This window comes from Taudactylus pleione, unplaced genomic scaffold (genome assembly GCF_031769625.1).
Source record: "Taudactylus pleione unplaced genomic scaffold, aTauple2 ptg000618l, whole genome shotgun sequence".
NCBI lineage: Eukaryota > Metazoa > Chordata > Amphibia > Anura > Myobatrachidae > Taudactylus > Taudactylus pleione.
In genome coordinates this window covers 1,738,951-1,763,418 of record NW_028285020.1, presented here as the reverse complement: position 1 = coordinate 1,763,418, position 24,468 = coordinate 1,738,951, and the positions used below count along the sequence as shown (strand labels likewise).

At 48.7% G+C, this 24,468-nt stretch overlaps 1 protein-coding gene across 1 annotated transcript in view; it reads left to right on the top strand.

The window, feature by feature from the left end:
- LOC148479678 (uncharacterized) overlaps nt 1-24,468 on the top strand; it is a 180,657-nt gene that overhangs the window by 104,141 nt on the left and 52,048 nt on the right. Inside the window, exons 4-7 of the mRNA XM_088454470.1 lie at nt 1,542-1,616; nt 14,439-14,573; nt 18,595-18,672; nt 24,178-24,329. Of these exons, the coding sequence (XP_088310596.1) occupies nt 1,542-1,616; nt 14,439-14,573; nt 18,595-18,672; nt 24,178-24,329 (440 nt within the window). The remainder of the gene's footprint in view (nt 1-1,541; nt 1,617-14,438; nt 14,574-18,594; nt 18,673-24,177; nt 24,330-24,468) is intronic.

Below are 24,468 nucleotides of genomic sequence, written 5' to 3'. Positions count from 1 at the left end.
GCGGTTTTTCACCGTATGTAGACACTGAAAGTGGGCGTTTCAGTCCTTGCACATTCGGAAGCTCAGATGTCCACCGGGGAAGGGGGTTACCCTAAGCCAGGGGTTCCCAACCACGGTCCTCAAGGCACACTAACAGTCCATGTTTTAAGGATAGCCATAGTTGAGCACAGGTGACTTAGGGCCTGATTCAGACCCACTCGCGAGCGGCTGTCCGCTCGCAAGTGGGTCGATGGTCTGCACTGAGCATGCGCACGACGGAGGGAGCTCCGTCGTGCGCATGCGCCAGACACGACGAGCGAAGGACTTTCCTTCGCTCGTTGTGTCCGATCAAAGGGGGCGTGCTGTCAATGTTGATTGACAGCACGCCCCCTTTGGTGGGCGTGCCGGGGGCGTGCCTCCCTGACGGGGGCGTTCCCACGGGAACGCCTCCCGTCAGAAGCCGGCCCACTGACATCACTAGTGATGTCAGTGGGAGTGATTTTGGCTCTGATAGAGCCAAAATCACTCCGGAGCTTGCGGTTGAAAACCTCAACCGCAGGCTCCGGCTCGCAATTTCGATGGTCGCGATGGTCACGACCATCGCGGCCATCAAAATGCACGCTCGTATAGCCTGTGGGTGGTGACCCACAGCTATACGAGCGTCCGGGAGGACGCTCCATGAAAATGGAGCCCGGCCCTCATGCAGAGCGTGCGCTCTGCTCAGAGCGTACGGCTCTGAATGAGGGCCTTAATTAGTACCTTAGGTATTTTGATTTAACCATCTGTGCTTAAGCATGGATATCACTAAAACCAGGAATGTTGGTGTGCCTTGAGGACCGAGGTTGGGAATCACTGCCCTAAGCACAGATGCACATCGGGAAGGTGGTTACCCTAAGCACAGATGTACCCCGGGGAAGGGTGTTACCCTAAGCACAGATGTACACCGGGGAAGGGCTGTACCCTAAGCACAGATGTACACCGGGGAAGGGCTGTACCCTAAGCACAGATGTACACCGGGGAAGGGCGTTACCCTAAGCACAGATGTACACCGGGGAAGGGCGTTACCTTAAGCACAGATGTACACCGGGGAAGGGCGTTACACTAAGCACAGATGTACACCGGGGAAGGGCTGTACCCTAAGCACAGATGTACACCGGGGAAGGGGGTTACCCTAAGCACAAATGTACACCGGGGAAGGGCGTTACCCTAAGCACAGATGTACACCGGGGAAGGGCGTTACCCTAAGCCCAGATGTACACCGGGGAAGGGCTGTACCCTAAGCACAGATGTACACCGGGGAAGGGGGTTACCCTAAGCACAGATGTACACCGGGGAAGAGCTGTACCCTAAGCACAGATGTAAACCGGGGAAGGGCGTTACCCTAAGCCCAGATGTACACGGGGAAGGGGATTACCCTAAGCACAGATGTACACCGGGGAAGGGGATTACCCTAAGCACAGATGCACACCAGGATATTACACACGCTGCTACTCCAACTATGTAACATACATAAAACACGCTAATAACACTGAAAATACTTGACCCTGTTACTCCCACTGCAGGTCGGGGAGAATGTGGACCCGTCTCAGAGGGAGGTCAGCGCCCAGCACCTTCCAGCCATCCGCAGATTCTTCAAGGTGGGTGTCACAATGCTGGGGAGAGGGCTACTTATAGAGGAATGAATATTTATCAGCTGATCTGATACAGCAGAACTTCAGTCTGGAAAAAGGATGATAAATACTCAGCAATAGCCCGGGAGAAACGGCCCAGGCGACTAAGACATTATAATATGTACTCTGTATCAAGGCCGTAGCTAGGGTAGTGCGGACGGTGCCATCGCACAGGGCACCACAGGTCAGGGGGCGCTGTTTGGGCTTGTAAAATTTCTGTTTATTATCATTCTCACTTATAGCTTCCTCTTATTTCATCCCCAGCATCTCCTGGCCTCCCCTATCTCTTCCCTGGCCCTTCCCCATGAGGCCAAGGCCCTCTCTCAGGTGCACTATATTATGTCCCTATTTATCCCCAGCATCTCCTGGCCTCCCCTATCTCTTCCCTGGCCCTTCCCCATGAGGCCATGGTCCTCTCTCAGGTGCACTATATTATGTCCCTATTTATCCCCAGCATCTCCTGGCCTCTCCTATCTCTTCCCTGGCCCTTCCCCATGAGGCCAAGGCCCTCTCTCAGGTGCACTATACTGTGTCCCTATTTATCCCCAGCATCTCCTGGCCTCTCCTATCTCTTCTCTGGCCCTTTCCCATGAGGCCATGGTCCTCTCTCAGGTGCACTATATTATGTCCCTATTTATCCCCAGCATCTCCTGGCCTCCCCTATCTCTTCCCTGGCCCATCCCCATGAGGCCATGGCCCTCTCTCAGGTGCACTATATTATGTCCCTATTTATCCCCAGCATCTCCTGGCCTCCCCTATCTCTTCCCTGGCCCTTCCCCATGAGGCCATGGCCCTCTCTCAGGTGCACTATATTATGTCCCTATTTATCCCCAGCATCTCCTGGCCTCCCCTATCTCTTCCCTGGCCCTTCCCCATGAGGCCATGGCCCTCTCTCAGGTGCACTATATTATGTCCCTATTTATCCCCAGCATCTCCTGGCCTCCCCTATCTCTTCCCTGGCCCTTCCCCATGAGGCCATGGCCCTCCCTCAGGTGCACTATATTATGTCCCTATTTATCCCCGGCATCTCCTGGCCTCCCCTATCTCTTCCCTGGCCCTTCCCCATGAGGCCATGGCCCTCCCTCAGGTGCACTATATTATGTCCCTATTTATCCCCGGCATCTCCTGGCCTCTCCTATCTCTTCCTGGCCCTTCCCCATGAGGCCAAGGCCTTCTCTCAGGTGCACTATATTATGTCCCTATTTATCCCCGGCATCTCCTGGCCTCCCCTATCTCTTCCCTGGCCCTTCCCCATGAGGCCATGGCCCTCTCTCAGGTGCACTATACTATGTCCCTATTTATCCCCAGCATCTCCTGGCCTCTCCTATCTCTTCCCTGGCCCTTTCCCATGAGGCCATGGTCCTCTCTCAGGTGCACTATATTATGTCCCTATTTATCCCCAGCATCTCCTGGCCTCCCCTATCTCTTCCCTGGCCCATCCCCATGAGGCCATGGCCCTCTCTCAGGTGCACTATATTATGTCCCAATTGATCCCCAGCATCTCCTGGCCTCTCCTATCTCTTCCCTGGCCCTTCCCCATGAGGCCACGGCCCTCTCTCAGGTGCACTATATTATGTCCCTATTTATCCCCAGCATCTCCTGGCCTCTCCTATCTCTTCCCTGGCCCTTCCCCATGAGGCCACGGCCCTCCCTCAGGTGCACTATATTATGTCCCTATTTATCCCCAGCATCTCCTGGCCTCACCTATCTCTACCCTGGCCCTTCCCCATGAGGCCATGGCCCTCCCTCAGGTGCACTATATTATGTCCCTATTTATCCCCAGCATCTCATGGCCTCTCCTATCTCTTCCCTGGCCCTTCCCCATGAGGCCATGGCCCTCTCTCAGGTGCACTATATTATGTCCCTATTTATCCCCAGCATCTCCTGGCCTCCCCTATCTCTTCCCTGGCCCTTCCCCATGAGGCCATGGCCCTCCCTCAGGTGCACTATATTATGTCCCTATTTATCCCCAGCATCTCCTGGCCTCTCCTATCTCTTCCCTGGTCCTTCCCCATGAGGCCAAGGCCCTCTCTCAGGTGCACTATACTATGTCCCTATTTATCCCCAGCATCTCCTGGCCTCCCCTATCTCTTCCCTGGCCCTTTCCCATGAGGCCATGGTCCTCTCTCAGGTGCACTATATTATGTCCCTATTTATCCCCTGGTCCTTCCCCATGAGGCCATGGCCCTCTCTCAGGTGCACTATATTATGTCCCTATTTATCCCCAGCATCTCCTGGCCTCCCCTATCTCTTCCCTGGCCCTTCCCCATGAGGCCATGGCCCTCTCTCAGGTGCACTATACTATGTCCCTATTTATCTCCAGAATCTCCTGGCCTCTCCTATCTCTTCCCTGGCCCTTTCCCATGAGGCCATGGTCCTCTCTCAGGTGCACTATATTATGTCCCTATTTATCCCCAGCATCTCCTGGCCTCCCCTATCTCTTCCCTGGCCCTTCCCCATGAGGCCATGGCCCTCTCTCAGGTGCACTATATTATGTCCCTATTTATCCCCAGCGTCGCCTGGCCTCCCCTATCTCTTCCCTGGCCCTTCCCCATGAGGCCATGGCCCTCTCTCAGGCGCACTGTATTATGTCCCTATTTATCCCCAGCGTCTCCTGGCCTCCCCCATCTCTTCCCTGGCCCTTCCCCATGAGGCAATGGCCCTCTCTCAGGTGCACTATACTATGTCCCTATTTATCCCCAGCATCTCCTGGCCTCCCCTATCTCTTCCCTGGCCCTTTCCCATGAGGCCATGGTCCTCTCTCAGGTGCACTATATTATGTCCCTATTTATCCCCTGGTCCTTCCCCATGAGGCCATGGCCCTCTCTCAGGTGCACTATATTATGTCCCTATTTATCCCCAGCATCTCCTGGCCTCCCCTATCTCTTCCCTGGCCCTTCCCCATGAGGCCATGGCCCTCTCTCAGGTGCACTATACTATGTCCCTATTTATCTCCAGAATCTCCTGGCCTCTCCTATCTCTTCCCTGGCCCTTTCCCATGAGGCCATGGTCCTCTCTCAGGTGCACTATATTATGTCCCTATTTATCCCCAGCATCTCCTGGCCTCCCCTATCTCTTCCCTGGCCCTTCCCCATGAGGCCATGGCCCTCTCTCAGGTGCACTATATTATGTCCCTATTTATCCCCAGCGTCGCCTGGCCTCCCCTATCTCTTCCCTGGCCCTTCCCCATGAGGCCATGGCCCTCTCTCAGGCGCACTGTATTATGTCCCTATTTATCCCCAGCGTCTCCTGGCCTCCCCCATCTCTTCCCTGGCCCTTCCCCATGAGGCCATGGCCTTCTCTCAGGCGCACTGTATTATGTCCCTATTTATCCCCAGCATCTCCTGGCCTCTCCTATCTCTTCCCTGGTCCTTCCCCATGAGGCCATGGCCCTCTCTCAGGTGCACTGTATTATGTCCCTATTTATCCCCTGCATCTCCTGGCCTCTCCTATCTTTTCCCTGGTCCTTCCCCATGAGGCCATGGCCCTCTCTCAGGTGCACTGTATTATGTCCCTATTTATCCCCAGCATCTCCTGGCCTCCCCCATCTCTTCCCTGGCCTTTCCCCATGAGGCCATGGCCCTCTCTCAGGTGCACTGTATTATGTATATATCTATTTTTAGATTGTAAGCTCTCACGAGCAGGGCCAGCTACCCTCCTGTGCTTCTCCTTACTATAGTGTAATTTACTTCTTACTCACCACTAGGGCACCTAACACTTGGCTGCTTATGCTCTGTTGCTTATCTGGGTGATATGGTCGCTAATGTAGCAATATATATTATCCATGTCCTGGCCCTGTATTGTATTGTTCTGTAAGTCACTTGTATACAATTTGTTTTTGTACTTTGTAAGGCGCTGCGGAACACTTGTGGCGCCATATAAATAAATGATAATAATAATAATAATAATAATGTCCCTATTTATCCCCAGCATCTCCTGGCCTCCCCCTTCTCTTCCCTGGCCCTTCCCCATGAGGCTGTCACACGCCCCTCTGGAGACCCCAGAATCTGACCCCGTTACTTACCTTTGCGGGCCCTGACCCGCGCTGTCTTCCAGCTCCCACGCTGTGCGCTGCTTCCTCCTCTCTCAGGGCGACCTCCACTGTTGTCCTCCGGCGGGTCCAGCTGCTGTGCTGATTCCACGCCGGCTCCTGCTGATCGCTGGTCCCCGCTGATTACTCCCAGGAAGCGCTGTCCTCCGGTCCATGGGCGCGGCCATCTTGGATTGCCCATGTGACTCCACTACCACCAATGAAGAGTCTTCTCCTTCTCCCTCAGCCTATCCGCTCCCAGCGTCCACTATAAAAGGATCCCCAATGCTGACACAAGTTGCCAGTGCAACAAGTCCCTTAGGTCTACTAAGTGAGTCTCCCCACTGCGCTCCACGGCTATCCAGCCGCTCCACATAGCCACCCAGCTACCAGCGTCTACCCACGGCTATCCAGCCGCTCCACGTAGCCACCCAGCTACCAACGTCTACCTACGGCTATCCAGCCGCTCTACCTAGCCACCCAACTACCAACGTCTACCCACGGCTATCCAGCCGCTCCACGTAGCCACCCAGCTACCAACATCTACCCACGGTTATCCAGCCGCTCCACGTAGCCACCCAGCTACCAACGTCTACCCACGGCTGTCCAGTCGCTCCACGTAGCCACCCAGCTACCAACGTCTTCCCATGGCTATCCAGCCGCTCCACGTAGCCTACCAGCGTCTACCCACGGCTATCCAGCCGCTCCATGTAGCCACCCAGCTACCAGCGTCTACCCACGGCTATCCAGCCGCTCCACGTAGCCACCCAGCTACCAGCATCCACCTACGGCTATCCTGCCACTCCACGTAGCCACCCAGCTACCAACGTCTACCCACGGCTATCCAGCCGCTCCACGTAGCCACCCAGCTACCAACGTCTACCCACGGCTATCCAGCCGCTCCACATAGCCACCCAGCTACCAGCGTCCACCTACGGCTATCCAGCAACTCCACGTAGCCACCCAGCTACCAACGTCTACCCACGGCTATCCAGCCGCTCCACGTAGCCACCCAGCTACCAACGTCTACCCACGGCTATCCAGCCGCTCCACGTAGCCACCCAGCTACCAGCATCCACCTATGGCTATCCAGCCGCTCCACGTAGCCACCCAGCTACCAACATCTACCCACGGCTATCCAGCCACTCCACGTAGCCACCCAGCTACCAATATCTACCCACGGCTATCCAGCCGCTCCACGTAGCCACCCAGCTACCAGCGTCTACCCACGGCTATCCAGCCGCTCCACGTAGCCACCCAGCTACCAACGTCTACCCCCGGCTATCCAGCTGTTCCAAGTAGCCACCCAGCTACCAGCGTCTACCCACGGCTATCCAGCTGCTCCACGTAGCCACCCAGCTACCAGCGTCTACCCACGGCTATCCAGTCGCTCCACGTAGCCACCCAGCTACCAACGTCTACCCACGGCTATCCAGCCGCTCCACGTAGTCACCCAGCTGCCAACATCCACCCAAGGCTATCCAGCTGTTCCAAGTAGCTTCCAAGCTACCACCTCTTCTATACGGCTCCTTAGCCGCACCACGCTACTTCTGCATTATTCAAACTCCTTATCAGTTTTCTGCATCCTCTCATGCGGAGAAACTTTATCAAGCCAAGTCTCCTCCAGTGAGCGTCTGTGCCAAGTAATACAGGTCCAAGGCCCAGTCCGGGAACACAGCCTCTAAATCCCACGATTGTGACAATTTGCACTGGCACGATGGACTCGGCAAGTGGTCAAGGATCTGGGGTAGATTCCTCGCAGGATGTACTATCTCGTCTGGAAAGACAGGAGACCTCTCAGGCCCAGTTGATCCAATTCATCGAAGATATGTCATCACGCCTGGACAACATTCAGTCCTTACTGGCTCATCCCGCTCCCGCTGGCCCCCAAGCCACCTCCCTTCCTGTGGTATCACCTGCTCCCCTGGTTCTGCCTCCTGCTCGTCTTCAGCTCTCCCCTCCGAGCAAGTTCGATGGCAGCCCCAAATTATGCAGAGGGTTCTTAAACCAATGCGAAATCCAGTTTGAGCTACAATCCGCCAACTTTCCGACAGCCAGAACCAGGGTGGCATATATCATCTCTCTACTCTCTGGTCAAGCACTCGACTGGGTCTCGCCCCTTTTGGAGAAGTCGGATCCTCTGCTCTCTAACTACCCTGAATTCATTGCCACATTTCGCAATATTTTTGACGAACCTGGAAGAACCACTTCCGCATCAGCTGATATTCTACGCCTCCGTCAGGGCAGCAGGACCGTCGGCCAATATGTAGTCCAGTTCCGAACTCTGGCTTCGGAACTCAATTGGAATGAGGATGCCCTCATCACTGCCTTCTGGGGTGGCCTTTCAGAAAGACTCAAAGACTACCTAGCTTCCCGTGACCTTCCAACCAATTTTGATGATTTAATCTCCCTTTGCAACAAGGTGGATCTTTGTCACAGGGAGCGTGCCTTGGAAAGAGGCAGACTTGATCGTGGAAGGCCACGTCCAGCTTCCCGACTACCTTCTCCTCCTGTAGGCGAAGAACCCATGCAGGTCAACCGCTCTCGTTTATCGGCTGAGGAACGACAGAAAAGGCAGAGACAGAACCTCTGTATGTACTGCGGATCTCCTCAACATTTAGTTAAACACTGTCCCATTCGTCCGGGAAACGCCTCCTCCTAACTTATGACAGAGAGGTTAAGTTAGGAGTTGCGATTGATTCACATAGGAATTCTGATTCCACCATCCAGGCTCATTTAAAGCTTCCTCGAGGTTCCAAAGCTGTATTAGCTCTTCTGGATTCTGGAGCGGCAGAGAACTTTGTCACTACGGACTTTGCCCTGAAACATCAAATTTCCATAGAAGCGTTGCCTCGAGTCATCACTTTAACCGCCATCGATGGTAGTTGCATTACTAGTGGAACCATCACCCATCATACAACACTACTTAAACTTACCATTGGGGTGCTCCATTCCGAACAACTGTCCTTCCTAGTGATTCCCAAAGCCTCTCATTCTTTAGTCCTCGGATTACCCTGGCTACAGAGACATTCACCACAAATTGATTGGACGAAACCATGCAAATAACCTCCTGGGGTTCCATTTGTTTCAAAGGCTAGTACCTGTTCGACCTTCTGTCGTACAGGATTCTACAGACCTGCCCAAAGCCTATGATGGGTTCCTGGACGTCTTTAGCAAACAGAGCGCAGATCTTTTACCTCCCCATCGTGATTGAGACTATCCCATAGATCTGATTCCTGGTAAGAATCCTCCTAGAGGCAGAACCTATCCTCTATCTCTCCCTGAGACTCAAGCCGTGTCGGAGCACATTAAAGAAAACTTAAGTAAAGGCTTTATTCGTCCCTCCACGTCTCCAGCCTGGGCTGGATTTTTCTTCGTAAAAAAGAAAGATGGTGGGCTGCGCCCGTGTATTGACTACCGGGGTCTTAATGAAATAACTATTAAGAATCGCTACCCTCTTCCACTCATAACAGAGTTATTCGATTGAGTCAAGGGAGCCACAGTTTTTACCAAGCTCGACCTAAGAGGAGCCTATAATTTAATTTGTATCCGCCCAGGAGATGAATGGAAAACGGCCTTCAACACCAGGGATGGGCACTATGAATATCTCGTTATGCCCTTCGGCCTCTGTAATGCTCCGGCCGTCTTCCAGTTTTTCATCAACTAAATCTTCCGGGATCTTTTGTACAAGTGTGTGTTCGTTTACTTGGACGACATTTTGATTTTTTCTCAAGACCTCCAAACTCATCGAGATCAGGTGAAAGAAGTCCTTCTGAGGTTACGGTCCAATCAACTTTTTTGCAAATTAGAGAAGTGCCTATTTGAAGTCTCAAGTGTACCATTCCTGGGGTACATCATCTCCGGAACAGGCCTTCAAATGGATTCTTCAAAACTACAAGCCATTCTTGATTGGTCTCTTCCTTCTTCCTTAAAATCCATACAAAGGTTCCTAGGATTCGCCAACTATTATCGCAAGTTTGTGCAGGGTTTTTCGACACTGGTAGCTCCTATTACAGCCCTCACCCGCAAGGGAGCAGATCCAACTAAATGGCCTGTCGAAGCTACCTCTGCATTCCAACTTCTTAAGCAAGCTTTCATCTCCGCTCCCATCTTAAAGCAACCGGATTCCACCCGGCCATTTATCCTGGAGGTGGATGCATCCTCCGAAGGTGTCGGTGCAGTGCTCTCCCAGCGATTTGAAGATGAAAAACTTCATCCCTGCGGTTTCTTTTCCCATAAGTTTTTGCCTGCAGAAAAGAACTACACCATCGGAGATCAAGAGTTGCTCGCCATGAAACTAGCCCTCGAAGAATGGCGATATCTTCTAGAAGGAGCTCAATACCCCATTACCATTTTTACAGACCACAAGAATCTGCTTTATCTTAAATCTGCAAATTGCTTGAACCCTCGTCAAGCCCGGTGGGCGATGTTTTTCTCCAGATTTTATTTTAAACTCTCCTACCGTCCCGGCTCACAAAACCTCAAAGCCGACGCACTCTCTCGTTCCATGATGAGCGACCCTGATCTACCCATGGAGCAGCCCCATCCAATCCTGAATCCAGCTTTCTTCGCCTCCACCAAGTTATCTTCAATACCCCCTGTTGGGAAGACTTTCGTCGCTCCAGAACTCCGCAAGAGGTTACTGCTTTGGGCCCATTCTTCCCGGTTCTCTAGTCACTTGGGTATGGATAAAACCCTTGAATTCATCCAGCGGTCCTATTGGTGGCCTTCGATGAGACAGGACGTCAGGTCTTACGTGTCGTCATGCATCAAGTGTGCCCAACACAAAATACCTCGGCAGGTTCCACACGGTCAACTCCAGCCTCTTGCAATTCCATTTAAGCCATGGACTCACCTATCTATGGACTTCATCTCTGATCTTCCTCCATCTCGGAACCACAACACAATTTGGGTTATCGTGGATCGCTTTTCCAAAATGGCTCATTTTGTCCCTCTTATTGGGCTTCCGTCTGCATCTCTACTTGCCCAGACCTTTATAAAAGAGATCTTCAAGCTCCACGGCCTTCCTCAAGAGATCATCTCCGACAGGGGAGTACAGTTCGTAGCGAAGTTCTGGAGGTCACTCTGCTCAGCCCTTCAAGTAAAATCAAATTTTCTACCGCTTATCATCCCCAGACCAATGGTCAGACCGAAAGGGTCAGTCAAGACCTGGAACAATTCCTGCGCACTTTTATCTCCTCCTCCCAAGATGACTGGATTGAACTTCTTCCTTGGGCCGAATTTGCTCACAATAACCATTATCACACGTCCACCAATTCAACTCCTTTTTTTACAGTTTTTGGTCATCATCCTCGGGTGCCAGATCTCCCTCTTCTTCCAACATTAGATGTGCCTGCAGCCAAGATGTCTCTTCAACGGTTCTCCAATATCTGGGAAAAGGTTCGTTCCTCTCTGACTAAAACCTCAGTCCGGTACAAGAAATTTGCTGGCCGCCAAAGACGAGCGGTTAAAAATCTCCAACCTGGAGATATGGTCTGGCTCTCTACCCGAAACCTAAGACTCAGAGGGGGTCATTCAGACCCGGTCGTTAGCGCCGATGTGCTCGGACCGGGTCGATGGCCCCCCACAGAGCATGCGCACAACGGCGCCGGCGCCATCGTGCGCATGCGTGAGACCCGCTACGACCGACAGCACCGGTCGTAGCGGGTCTCGATCCAAAGGGGGCGAGCTGTCGAGGTTGATTGACAGCTTGCCCCGTTTGGAAGGCGGGCCGGGGGGGTGGCAGCCCAAACGGAGGCATTCCCATTGGAACACCTACAGTTTGGGGGAGGCCCCACTGACATCACTAGTGATGTCAGTGGAGAGCTTCCGGCTCAGACAGAGCCAGAAGCTCTCCGGGGCTTACGACAAGGGAGACCCTACCCTAGGGTCTCGTCGTAAGCCCCGATGGTCTCTGACCATCGCGACCATCACCCGAGCGGTCGTTAGAGCTGTGGGTGTAAACCCACAGCCTAACGACCGCAACAGAGGCGGGCAGTCAGGATGCAAGTGGCCGCCCAGTTTCTGAGCGACCGCTTGCATCCTCCGTCCGCCTCTGAATGAGGTCCAGAGTACCCTCAATGAAATTTACCCCGCGATACATTGGTCCATTCCCAATCATCAAAGTCTTGAACCCTGTGGCTTACAAGCTAAAGCTTCCTCCATTTCTTCGCATTCCAAGATCATTCCATATTTCTCTTCTAAAACCACTGGTCTTAAACAGATTTCAGAAGGTCCTTCCTAAACCTTCTAGTGTTCAAACACAGCAAGGAGAGGAGTTCGAAGTTGACAGAATCCTAGATTCCTGTTGCCGTTACAACCATCTTCAATACCTCATCGACTGGAAAAATTATGGGCCGGAAGAACGAGTCTGGATAAATGCCTCCGATGTCCATGCGCCCCGTCTGGTCAAAGCGTTCCATATGAAATTTCCTCATAAACCAAGGAAGTGTCCGGTGGCCACTCATGAAGAAGGGGGTACTGTCACACGCCCCTCTGCAGACCCCAGAATCAGACCCCGTTACTTACCTTTGCGGGCGCTGACCCGCGCTGTCTTCCAGCTCCCACGCTGTGCGCTGCTTCCTCCTCTCTCAGGGCGGCCTCCACTGTTGTCCTCCGGCGGGTCCCACTGCTGTGCTGATTCCACGCCGGCTCCTGCTGATCGCTGGTCCCCGCTGATTACTCCCAGGAAGCGCTGTCCTCCGGTCGATGGGCGCGGCCATCTTGGATTGCCCATGTGACTCCACTACCACCAATGAAGAGTCTTCTCCTTCTCCCTCAGCCTATCCGCTCCCAGCGTCCACTATAAAAGGATCCCCAATGCTGACACAAGTTGCCAGTGCAACAAGTCCCTTAGGTCTACTAAGTGAGTCTCCCCACTGCGCTCCACGGCTATCCAGCCGCTCCACGTAGCCACCCAGCTACCAGCGTCTACCCACGGCTATCCAGCCGCTCCACGTAGCCACCCAGCTACCAACGTCTACCCACGGCTATCCAGCCGCTCCACGTAGCCACCCAGCTACCAGCGTCTACCCACGGCTATCCAGCCGCTCCACGTAGCCACCCAGCTACCAACGTCTACCCACGGTTATCCAGCCGCTCCACGTAGCCACCCAGCTACCAACGTCTACCCACGGCTGTCAAGTCGCTCCAATTAGCCACCCAGCTACCAACGTCTTCCCACGGCTATCCAGCCGCTCCACGTAGCCACCCAGCTACCAACTTCTACCCACGGCTATCCAGTCGCTCCACGTAGCCACCCAGCTACCAACGTCTACCCACAGCTATCCAGCCGCTCCACGTAGCCACCCAGCTACCCACGGCTATCCAGCTGCTCCATGTAGCTTCCCAGCTACCAACATCCACCCAAGACTATCCAGCTGTTCCAAGTAGCTTCCAAACGAACTTCATTCAGAGCCGCTCGTAAACGGCCGCTCGTTCGTTCCGAGCGATGTTCGCACATCTGCGCATGCGTATGGACTGTAATACGCATGCGCGAACCAGTCAGTGCGGCTGAAAATCGTGTGCTCGCTAAATAGCGAATGCCTGCTAATTTGAGTGACAGAGTGAGGCGTTTGTGGGTGGTAACAGGGGAAGGTGCTTGAAAACGAGGAGTGGAGATCAGAACGCAGGCGTGCCTAAAGGTCAAAACGGGCTTTTTAAGGGTGTGCATAATTAACAAAGCAGCGTCATCGACCACGTCAGTTGGGTGTCTTTTTTAGCCAGAACTGCTCGCATGATTGAGGTAGGAGAAACCAACCACAAGAATAGCGAGCAGTTCATTCGCCGTTCGATGTACTCGATTAATCTAATAAATAGCGGACATGACGTATGATGCGAGCGGCCAGGGGGCGTTTTTTTCAAAATAACGACCGCATGTTTAGTTCGCTCGTTCAGACATAGAGGCGTGAACAGACCGCAAAGAGTGAATGGTTCATTTAAATAGCCACCCCCTTTTTCTGAACGAGCGAGTGCAAATAGCGTCCGGCTCTGAATCAGACCCACAGCCTCTAAATGCCACGATTGTGACAGAGGCCAGCATCTCCTGGCCTCTCCTGTCTCTTCCCTGGCCCTTCCCCGTGAGGCCATGGCCCTCTCTCAGGTGCACTATACTATGCCCCTATGTATCCCCAGCATCTCCTGGCCTCCCCTATCTCTTCCCTGGCCCTTCCCCATGAGGCCATGGCCCTCTCTCAGGTGCACTATATTATGTCCCTATTTATCCCCAGCATCTCCTGGCCTCCCCTATCTCTTCCCTGGCCCTTCCCCATGAGGCCATGGCCCTCTCTCAGGTGCACTATATTATGTCCCTATTTATCCCCAGCATCTCCTGGCCTCCCCTATCTCTTCCTTGGCCCTTCCCCATGAGGCCATGGCCCTCTCTCAGGTGCACTATATTATGTCCCTATTTATTCCCAGCATCTCCTGGCCTCCCCTATCTCTTCCCTGGCCCTTCCCCATGAAGCCATTCCCCTTTTTGGGTGCATTATGTCCCTTTGAAAAATGAGGGGGCGCCAATGCTCTTTCTGGAACAGGGCACCAAAAAGTCTAGTTACGGCTCTGCGCTGTATGTCAGGTGCTGGTAATGACAACGAGGGGACACAGAATAAACACGCTGAGGCACTGGCCATATGGTCACAGACCTCCCGCGCATTTCTGGAGTTTTAAGTCTGAATTTTGGAGCTAAATTTGCTTTAGACACTGGATACACTCTATAGGTGATTCCTGTCTTTATAATCCCATCTCCCTGTCTTATCTAGGAGGCCAGTATGGTGCTCAGTGCCCAGCGGGTAGAGGACATATCGGAGGAGGTGGTGGTACAGGCACTGAGCAATGTGCCCCAGCCTGCCAGAACGTTTCAGAAATCTCGTATTCCAGGTTCTCATGAACTGGTGGTAAGTGACGCTCACTATTTATGTAGTATGATCAGGGAAACTGGCGCTGGGTCTTCAGTACGATTAGAGAGACTGGCACTGGGTCTACGGTACAATCGGGGAAACTGAGTCTTTTGCACAATCAGGAAGCTGGCACTAGGTCTGTTATATGTTTGGAGAGACTGGCGCTGGGTCTGTGATACGATTGGAGAGACTGGCGCTGGGCCTGTGATACGATTGGGGAGACTGGCGCTGGGCCTGTGATACGATTGGGGAGGCTGGCGCTGGGCCTGTGATACGATTGGGGAGGCTGGCGCTGGGCCTGTGATACGATTGGAGAGGCTGGTGCTGGGCCTGTGATATGTTCCCTGTCCCATCCATAATGATAGTCAGACCCTTCTCCTCCCTACATCTCCACACATGCACCCTCCTGCCCACTCCACTCTGCCAATCACTGCCAGGGGTGCTGAGCTGCTCTGCATTTTTCTCATCCCCGTTAATGTCCACCATGCGCAATCTGTCTTTCATCCATTGTGGTCATCTCATCACCTCCTCCTCCCCACCCTGCAGCCTCTGCTTCCCCTTCTCCTGTGTCCACCCACATTTCCTATAGAGTGTAAGCTCCTGCGTGCAGGGTCCTCTCATGGTAAATATGCTAAGAGTCATGTTTACTAACAATCGTGTTGACTAAATAGTCGATGGTGTACGTAACCGTGTGCGATGGTGTACGTAACCGTGTGCGATGGTGTATGTAACCATGTGCGATGGTGTACGTAACCGTGTGCGATGGTGTATGTAACCGTGTGCGATGGTGTATGTAACAGGGGGCCTGATTCAGGCGCGCTCGCAAGCGGGTCGATGGTGGCCCAGTGCGCAATCTGTCGCTCCGGGTCTCGTACCAAAGGGGGCGGGCTGTCGATGTTGAGTGACAGCACGCCTCCTTTGGTTGGCGGACCGGGGCGTGGCTGCCAGACGGAGGCGTTCCCATGGGAATGCCTACCGTTTGGGGCCGGCCCCATTGACATCACTAGTGATGTCAGTGGGAGAGATTTCGGCTCTGATAGAGCCAAAAGCACTCCAGGGCTTGCGGCAACGAGACCCTACCACAAGGGTCTCGTCACAAGCCCGATGGTCGCGATGGTCTTGACCATCGCGACCATCTTCCTGGCCGCTCGCTATAGCTGAGGGTGGTCACCCACAGCTATACGAGTGGCCAGGAGGCTGTTCCAAAAAAAAAAATAGGCCGGCCCTGATTCAGAGCGAGCGCTCTGTCAGAGCGTCCGGCTCTGAATCAGGGCCAGTGTGCGATGGTGTATGTAACAGTGTGCGATGGTGTAACAGTGTGCGATGGTGTATGTAACAGTGGGCCTGATTCAGAGCCGGACGCTCTTTGAGAGCACTCGCTCTGAATCAGGGCGTCCCTTTTTTTTTTTTTTAAAGACGGCCTCCTAGCCGCTCGCATAGCTGTGGGTGACCACCCACAGCTTGTGCAAGCGGCCTGGTGATGGTTGCGATTGTCAAGATCATCGCGACCATCGGGCTTGCGACAAGACCCTTGTGGTAGGGTCTCGTGACTGCAAGCCCCAGTGGACTTCATGCTCTAATAGAGCAGGAAGTCCACCTACTGACATTACGAGTGATGTCAGCAGGGCCGCCCACAAACGGCAGGCGTTCCTTCAGGAACGCCTCCGTTTGCCCAGCCACCCCCCCTGCCCGCCTCCAAAACGGGGCAAGCTGTCAATCACCATCGACAGCTGCCCCGCTTTGGTGCAAGACTCGTAGTGACGGAGTGCCCGTTGCTGGCCGGGTCTCGCGCATGCGCATGCCGGCTCCGGCGTGCGCATGCGCAGTGGGGGGACCATCGACCCGCTTGCAAGCGCTGTGCGCTCGCGAGTGGGTCTTAATCAGGCCCAGTGTGCGATGGTGTATGTAACCGTGTGTGATGGTGTATGTGACCATGTGTGATGGGGTATGTAACCGTGTGTGGACGGATATGTTATGTTATCGCAGCTGCTGACATGTTAGTAGCTGCGATAGCTGTAATATGGTAATATCGCAGGAGGTGCCACGCGTCCAAGGACACAGCATCAGATCATGTGCGATCCCTTTGTTGGGCTGAGTCACCATGGGGTCACACAAGCCGTCCGCAGCAGATGAGTAAAAGAGACCAGGAAATGTCCGTCAGCCGCTGGAGACCCTCCCCACTCCCACCCAATGGCAGCGACATGCCTTTGTTTTGGGAATTGGAGGCCATCGCTGCCCCCTCCTCACCCACACATGGCAGCAGAATGTCACTCACTGCTGTGGGGATAGGGCAGCGCCAGGCTGTAGCTGTCCGAACGGTCAGGCGATCTGACCATTCATACATGGCCCAGACTATAATGACAGGGGAGCATATTCGCCCAGACCCCCGAATATACATTGGAGAGAAGCGGTATCAGCGCACATAACGTGCGCTAATACCGCTTCTGAGCTTCATACATCTCCCCCCTGTCTCTTAGCTGCTCCCTCCGGACTAACAACCGCTCACCAACTGCCGCTCCTCTTCTCCCAACTGTCCCCAGCCATCCAGCTGACCTATCACAGGGCATCTCTACGTCTGCCTGTATAGGTAAACACAGTGTAGAGCAGCAGGCATAATACCTCAAACATTCGGGGTATTAGATTAGTAAATAGACCCCTTAGGTGGAGATGTGCTAACCTCTAAAAAGTGATAAATTGGAGATTGATAAACTTCCAGCAACTCAGCTCCTAACTGTCATATTACAGGCTGTGGCGTCTATTTACTAATCTGTGTTAGGAGATAAAGTGAACGGTAATAAGGTACCAGCCAATCAGCTCCTAACAGTCATTAATGATGTTACAGATTTGTTATCACAGGTAGCAGGTGACCCAGGAGGTGTTATGTAATTCTGTACATAGGGCCTGATTCTGACCCGCTCGCGAGCGCTGAGCGCTCGCAAGCGGGTCGAAGGGATCTCCGTCGTGCGCATGCGCGAGACACGGCGAGCGACGGGGAATCCGTCGTTCGGGGTCTCGCACCAAAGGGGGCGTGCTGTCGATGGTGAGTGACAGCGCGCCCCCTTTAGTGGGCGTGCCGGGGGCGTGGCTGCCAGATGGAGGGGTCCGGCCCCACTGACGTCTGGGTCCGGCCCCACTGACATCACTAGTGATGTCAGTGGGAGTGATTTTGGCTCAGATAGAGCCAAAATCACTCCTGGACTTGCGGCAGCGAGACCCAACTGCAGGGTCTCGTCGCAAGCCCGATGGTCTTGACCATCGCGACCATCTTTTTGGCCGCTCGTATATGCTGTGGGTGGTCACCCACAGATATGCGAGCGGCCAGGAGGACGCTCCAAGTTTAGGTAGGAGGGGCCTGATTCAGAGCGAGCGCTCTGGTCAGAGCGTCCGGCTCTGAACAAGGTCCTTAGAGAGATGTGCGGCACACCAGTCATTAATGATGTTACAGATTTGTTATCACAGGTAGCAGGTGACCCAGGAAGTGTTATGTAATTCTGTACATAAAGAGATGTGCGGCTTACCAGTCATTATTGATGTCACAGATTTGTTATCACAGGTGACCAGGAGGTGTTCTGTAATTCTGTTACTGTTCTGAGCTAAGGGAACAATAATTGGGGTGATAACAGACACTGATCATCTAATACAGTGATTTTCAACCTTTTCAACTCGAGGCACACTACAAAAGATTTTAAAATTGCCAAGGCACACCATCCGGCTATGCGGTGTGCGTGACCAATGAAAATACATAAACATTGGCTCCCAAATAAAAATATACACACATATTGGCCTCCACAGGAATAAAATACAATAAATTGGCCTCCACAGGAATAAAATACAATAAATTGGCCTCCTCAGAAATAAAACACACTACAGTACAAGTGCGCTGAGCTGACCACCGCGGTACACTTGACAACCGCTCATGGCACAGTGGTTGAAAAACGCTGATCTAATAGATGGGCTCATTCTGTGACATATACAGTATATACTATGTCAGTAGTAATAATATCTACCCTCTTCCCAGGGAACAAATTATATGAAGACAAACCCAGCAATAGAGATGAAGTTCAGCCGGAGAGACGCCTTCTGGCAGAGATCTGAGGTGAGAACCTACTGTTATTACATGACCCTAAATACAAATTATATTTCTACCAAGGAGGGAAAACTTTACAACACATAAACTAATAAATATTATATATAACAATGCATAATAATAACATAATATATAAAATAATGCATAATAACATGTATTGCAGCTACCGTAAGTATTACCAGCAGCATGTATACAGTAGCTGCAATACAAATCTCTCATTCATGATTCCCCTGCACATCCCAGGGGCCGGGCCCCAGCCAGAAGCAGGGTAGCAGCCATGGGTGTTGTGGTGACACTGGTGAGAGATGCAGGGGGCAGGAGTGAGAGATGCAGGGGGCTGTGGTGACATGGTGTAGGATGGTATGAGATGCAGGGACTGTGGTGACATGGTGTAGGATGGTATGAGATGCAGGGGGCTGTGGTGACATGGTGTAGGATGGTATGAGATGCAGGGACTGTGGTGACATGGTGTAGGTGGGTATGAGATGCAGGGGGCTGTGGTGACATGGTGTAGGATGGTATGAGATGCAGGGGACTGTGGTGACATGGTGTAGGATGGTATGATATGCAGGGACTGTGGTGACATGGTGTAGGTGGGTATGAGATGCAGGGGGCTGTGGTGACATGGTGTAGGTGGGTATGAGATGCAGGGGGCTGTGGTGACATGGTGTAGGTGGGTATGAGATGCAGGGGACTGTGGTGACATGATGTAGGTTGGTATGAGATACAGGGGGCTGTGGTGACATGGTGTAGGAGGGTATGAGATGCGGGGGGCTGTGGTGACATGGTGTAGGATGGTATGAGATGCAGGGGGCTGTGGTGATATGGCGTTGGATGGTATGAGATGCAGGGGGCTATGGTGACATGGTGTAGGATGTTATGAGATGTAGGGGGCTGTGGTGACTGCTCATGATCCAAAACATACCACCTCATTATTGAAGCATGGTGGTGGTAGTGTCATGGCGTGGGCATGTATGGCTGCCAATGGAACTGGTTCCCTTGTATTTATTGATGATGTGACTGCTGACAAAAGCAGCAGAATGAATTCTGAAGTGTTTCGGGCAATATTATATGCTCATATTCAGTCAAATGCTTCAGAACTCATTGGACGGCGCTTCACAGTGCAGATAGACAATGACCCGAAGCATACTGCAAAAGCAACCAAAGAGTCTTTTAAGGCTAAAAAGTGGAATGTTATGCAATGGCCAAGTCAATCCCCTGACCTGAATCCGATTGAGCATGCATTTCACTTGATGAAGACAAAACTGAAGGGAAAATGCCCCAAGAACAAGCAGGAACTGAAGACATTTGCAGTAGAGGCCTGGCAGAGCATCACCAGGGATGAAACCCAGCGTCTGGTGATGTCTATGCGTTCCAGACTTCAGGCTGTAATTGCCTGCAAAGGATTTGCAACAAAGTATTAATAAGTGAAAGTTAGATTTAGGATTGTTTAGTTTGTCCCATTACTTTTGGCCCCTTAAAAAGTGGGGGGCACATATAGAAACCGTTGTAATTCCTACACCGTTCACCTGATTGGATGTAATTACCCTCAAATTAAATCTGAAAGTCTGCAGGTAAAGCTCATCTTGTTTGTTTCACTTCAAAGCCATTGTGATGGTGAATAGAGGCCAAGATATGACAATTCTGTCACTGTCCCAATATTTATGCACCTGACTGTATATTATGTAACTATAACATAATGCATAGTAACATAAAACAGAATATATAACATAATGCATAACATAATACTTGATATATAACATAATGCATAATAATATAATACAAAGTTACATAATATATAACATAATGTATAGTCACATAATACATAGTTATATTATTATTATCGTTTATTTATATGGTGCCACAAGTGTTCCGCAGCGCCTTACAAAGTACATAAACAAATAGGTTGATTTACATTCACGTACAGTACAATACAATACATTACAGGACATGGATAATATACATTGATACATTCGCGACCATAACACCCAGATTAGCAACAATGCAAAGCAACCAAGTGTTAGGTGCCCTGGTAGAGAGTAAGAAGTAGATGAACGTAGAGTAAGGAGAAGCACAAGAGGGTAGAGGGCCCTGCTCATAGGAGCTTACATTCTAAAGGGGAGGGACAGACAGACAGGGGTCACACAGATGGGGAGGAAGAAGCATGTAGCATGGAGTTAGGATGGGAGCTGGAAGGCTGTGATGAAGTAGTGGGGTCTTGAGAGGCCGTTTGAAGGATTGTAGAGAGGTGGAGAGTCTGATGGGAAGCGGGAGAGAGTTCCAAAGGTGGGGAGCAGCGTGGGCAAAATCTTGGAGGCGGGAGTGGGAGGAAGTAATCAATTGGCATGAGAGGCAGCGTAATGCATAGTCACAATACATAAAATATAACATAATACATAGTAACATAATACAGAATATATAACATAATGCATAGTCACATATTACTTGATATATAGCATAATAACATAATACATAGTTACATAATATATAACATAATACATAGTAAAATAATACATTATATATATATAACATAATGCATAATAAAATACTTAATATATAACAATGGGTAATAACATAATGCATAGTAACATAATACAGAATATATAACATAATACATAGTCACATAATACTTGTTATATAACACAATGCATAGTTACACAATACTTTACATACTGTATAACACAATACATAGTCACATAGTACTTGATATATAACAATGTATAATAGCATAATACATAAAATATAACAGAACGCATGATAACATAATACATAGTAACATAATACATAGTACAGTTGTTCCCAAACTGTGCGCCGTGGCACCCTGGGCTGCCTTGGGACACGTGCAGGGGTGCCTCAGGTTGGTGGTCCAGCACCAAATAAAATTATTTATGGTCAATGTAATGTAAATATGAGGACACACAGAAGTGTAAAACCTGTTCACCACTATATAACTGAGCCTAAGGATGATAGGTCAGCACAATTTACTTCATTTTACTACTTTACTACATTTCTCAATAACAAACTTTTGCCTTAGGGGTGCCATGGAAACAATACCGATACTCTAGGGTGCACTGGTTCATAAAAGGTTGGGAACCACTGACATAGTATATAACAATGTATAATAACTTTATACATAAAATATAACAGAATGCATGATAACATAATACATAGTAACATAATACATAACATAATGTATAATATAATACATAAAATATAACAGAATGCATGATAACATAATACATAGTAACAATACATGACATAATGTATAATAATATAATACATAAAATATAACAGAATGCATGATAACATAATACATAGTAACATAATACATAGTATATAACATAATGTATAACATAATACATAAAATATAGCAGAATTCATGATAACATAATACATAGTAACATAATACATGACATAATGTATAATATAATACATAGTAACATAATACATAATATATAACATAATGCATAGTCACATAGTAGTCGATATATAACATTATACATAGTCACATAATACTTGATATATAACAATGTATAACAACATAATACATAAAATAACAGAATGCATGATAACATAATACATAGTATATAACATAATGTATAATAACATAATACATAAAATATAACAGAATGCATGATAACGTAATACATAGTAACATAATTAGTATTATTATCATTTATTTATATGGCGCCACAAGTGTTCCGCAGCGCCTTACAAAGTACATAGACAAAAAAGTAACCATTGACTTACAATACAATACAGGACATGGATAAACATTGCTATATTAGTGACATTAACGCCCGCATAAGCAGCCAAGTGTTAGTTGCCCTAGTGGCTAGTAAGAGATAAATTAAATTACAGTAGGGAGAAGCACAAGAGGGTAGAGGGCCCTGCTCGAAAGAGCTTACATTCTTTAAGGGAGGGGAAGATAAACAGGAGTGACACATATATAACATAATGCATAGTCACATAGTAGTCGATATATAACATTATACATAGTCACATAATACTTGATATATAACAATGTATAACAACATAATACATAAAATAACAGAATGCGTGATAACATAATACATATTAATATAATACATAGTATATAACATACTGTATAATAATATAATACATAAAATATAACAGAATGCATGATAACATAATACATAGTAACATAATACATAGTATATAACATAATGCATAACATAATACATAAAATATAACAGAATGCATGATAACATAATACATAGTAACATAATACATGGTATATAACATAATGCATAACATAATACATAAAATATAACAGAATGCATGATAACATAATACATAGTAACATAATACATAATATATAACATAATGCATAGTCACATAGTAGTTGATATATAACATAATACATAGTCACATAATACTTGATATATAACAATGTATAACAACATGATAACATAATACATATTAATATAATACATAGTATATAACATACTGTATAATAATATAATACATAAAATATAACAGAATGCATGATAACATAATACATAGTAACATAATACATAGTATATAACATAATGCATAACATAATACATAAAATATAACAGAATGCATGATAACATAATACATAGTAACATAATACATGGTATATAACATAATGCATAACATAATACATAAAATAACAGAATGCATGATAACGTAATACACAGTAATATAATACATAGTATATAACATAATGTATAATAACATAATACATAAAATATAACAGAATGCATGATACCGTAATACATAGTAACATAATACAGAATATATAACATAATACATAGTCACATAGTAGTTGATATATAACAATGTATAATAACATAATGCATAAAATAACAGAATGCATGATAACATAATACATAGTAATATAATACATAGTATATAACAATGTATAATAACATAATACATAAAATATAACAGGATGAATGATAACACAATAAATAATATATAACAATGTATAATAACATAATACATAAAATATAACAGAATGCATGATAACATAATACATAGTAACATAATACAGAATATATAACATAATGCATAGTCACATAGTAGTTGATATATAACAATGTATAATAACATAATGCATAGTCACATAGTAGTTGATATATTACAATGTATAACAACATAATACATAAAATCACAGAATGCATGATAACATAATACATAGTAATATAATACATAGTATATAACAATGTATAATAACATAATACATAAAATATAACAGGATGAATGATAACAGAATACATAATATATAACAATGTATAATAACATAATGCATAAAATAACAGAATGCATAATAACATAATACATAGTAACATATTACATAATATATAACATAATACATAGTAGTTGATATACAGTATAACATAATACATAGTCACATAGTACTTGATATATAATATAATGCATAATAACATAATACTTGATGTATAAGATAATAGCATGTCAGTAAGATGTGAATCACCTGTACTGTCCCCTATGATCATCCTGCAGAGAGAGGAGGAGCGGAGGAAGGAGACGGAGAGGCTGCGGATACAGGAGGAGCGCATCGCGCTGGAGAGAGAGAGAATACAGAGAGAGAGAGAGGAGGAAGATGAACGAGACCGCAGAATCCAGGAGAAGGAGCAACTGGTGAATGAGCAGAGGTGACGCTGTTATACTGTCTATTACACCTTCTACTACACAGGTTATTATTACACCATCTACTACACAGGTTATTATTACACCATCTACTACACAGGTTATTATTACACCATCTATTACACAGGTTATTATTACACCATC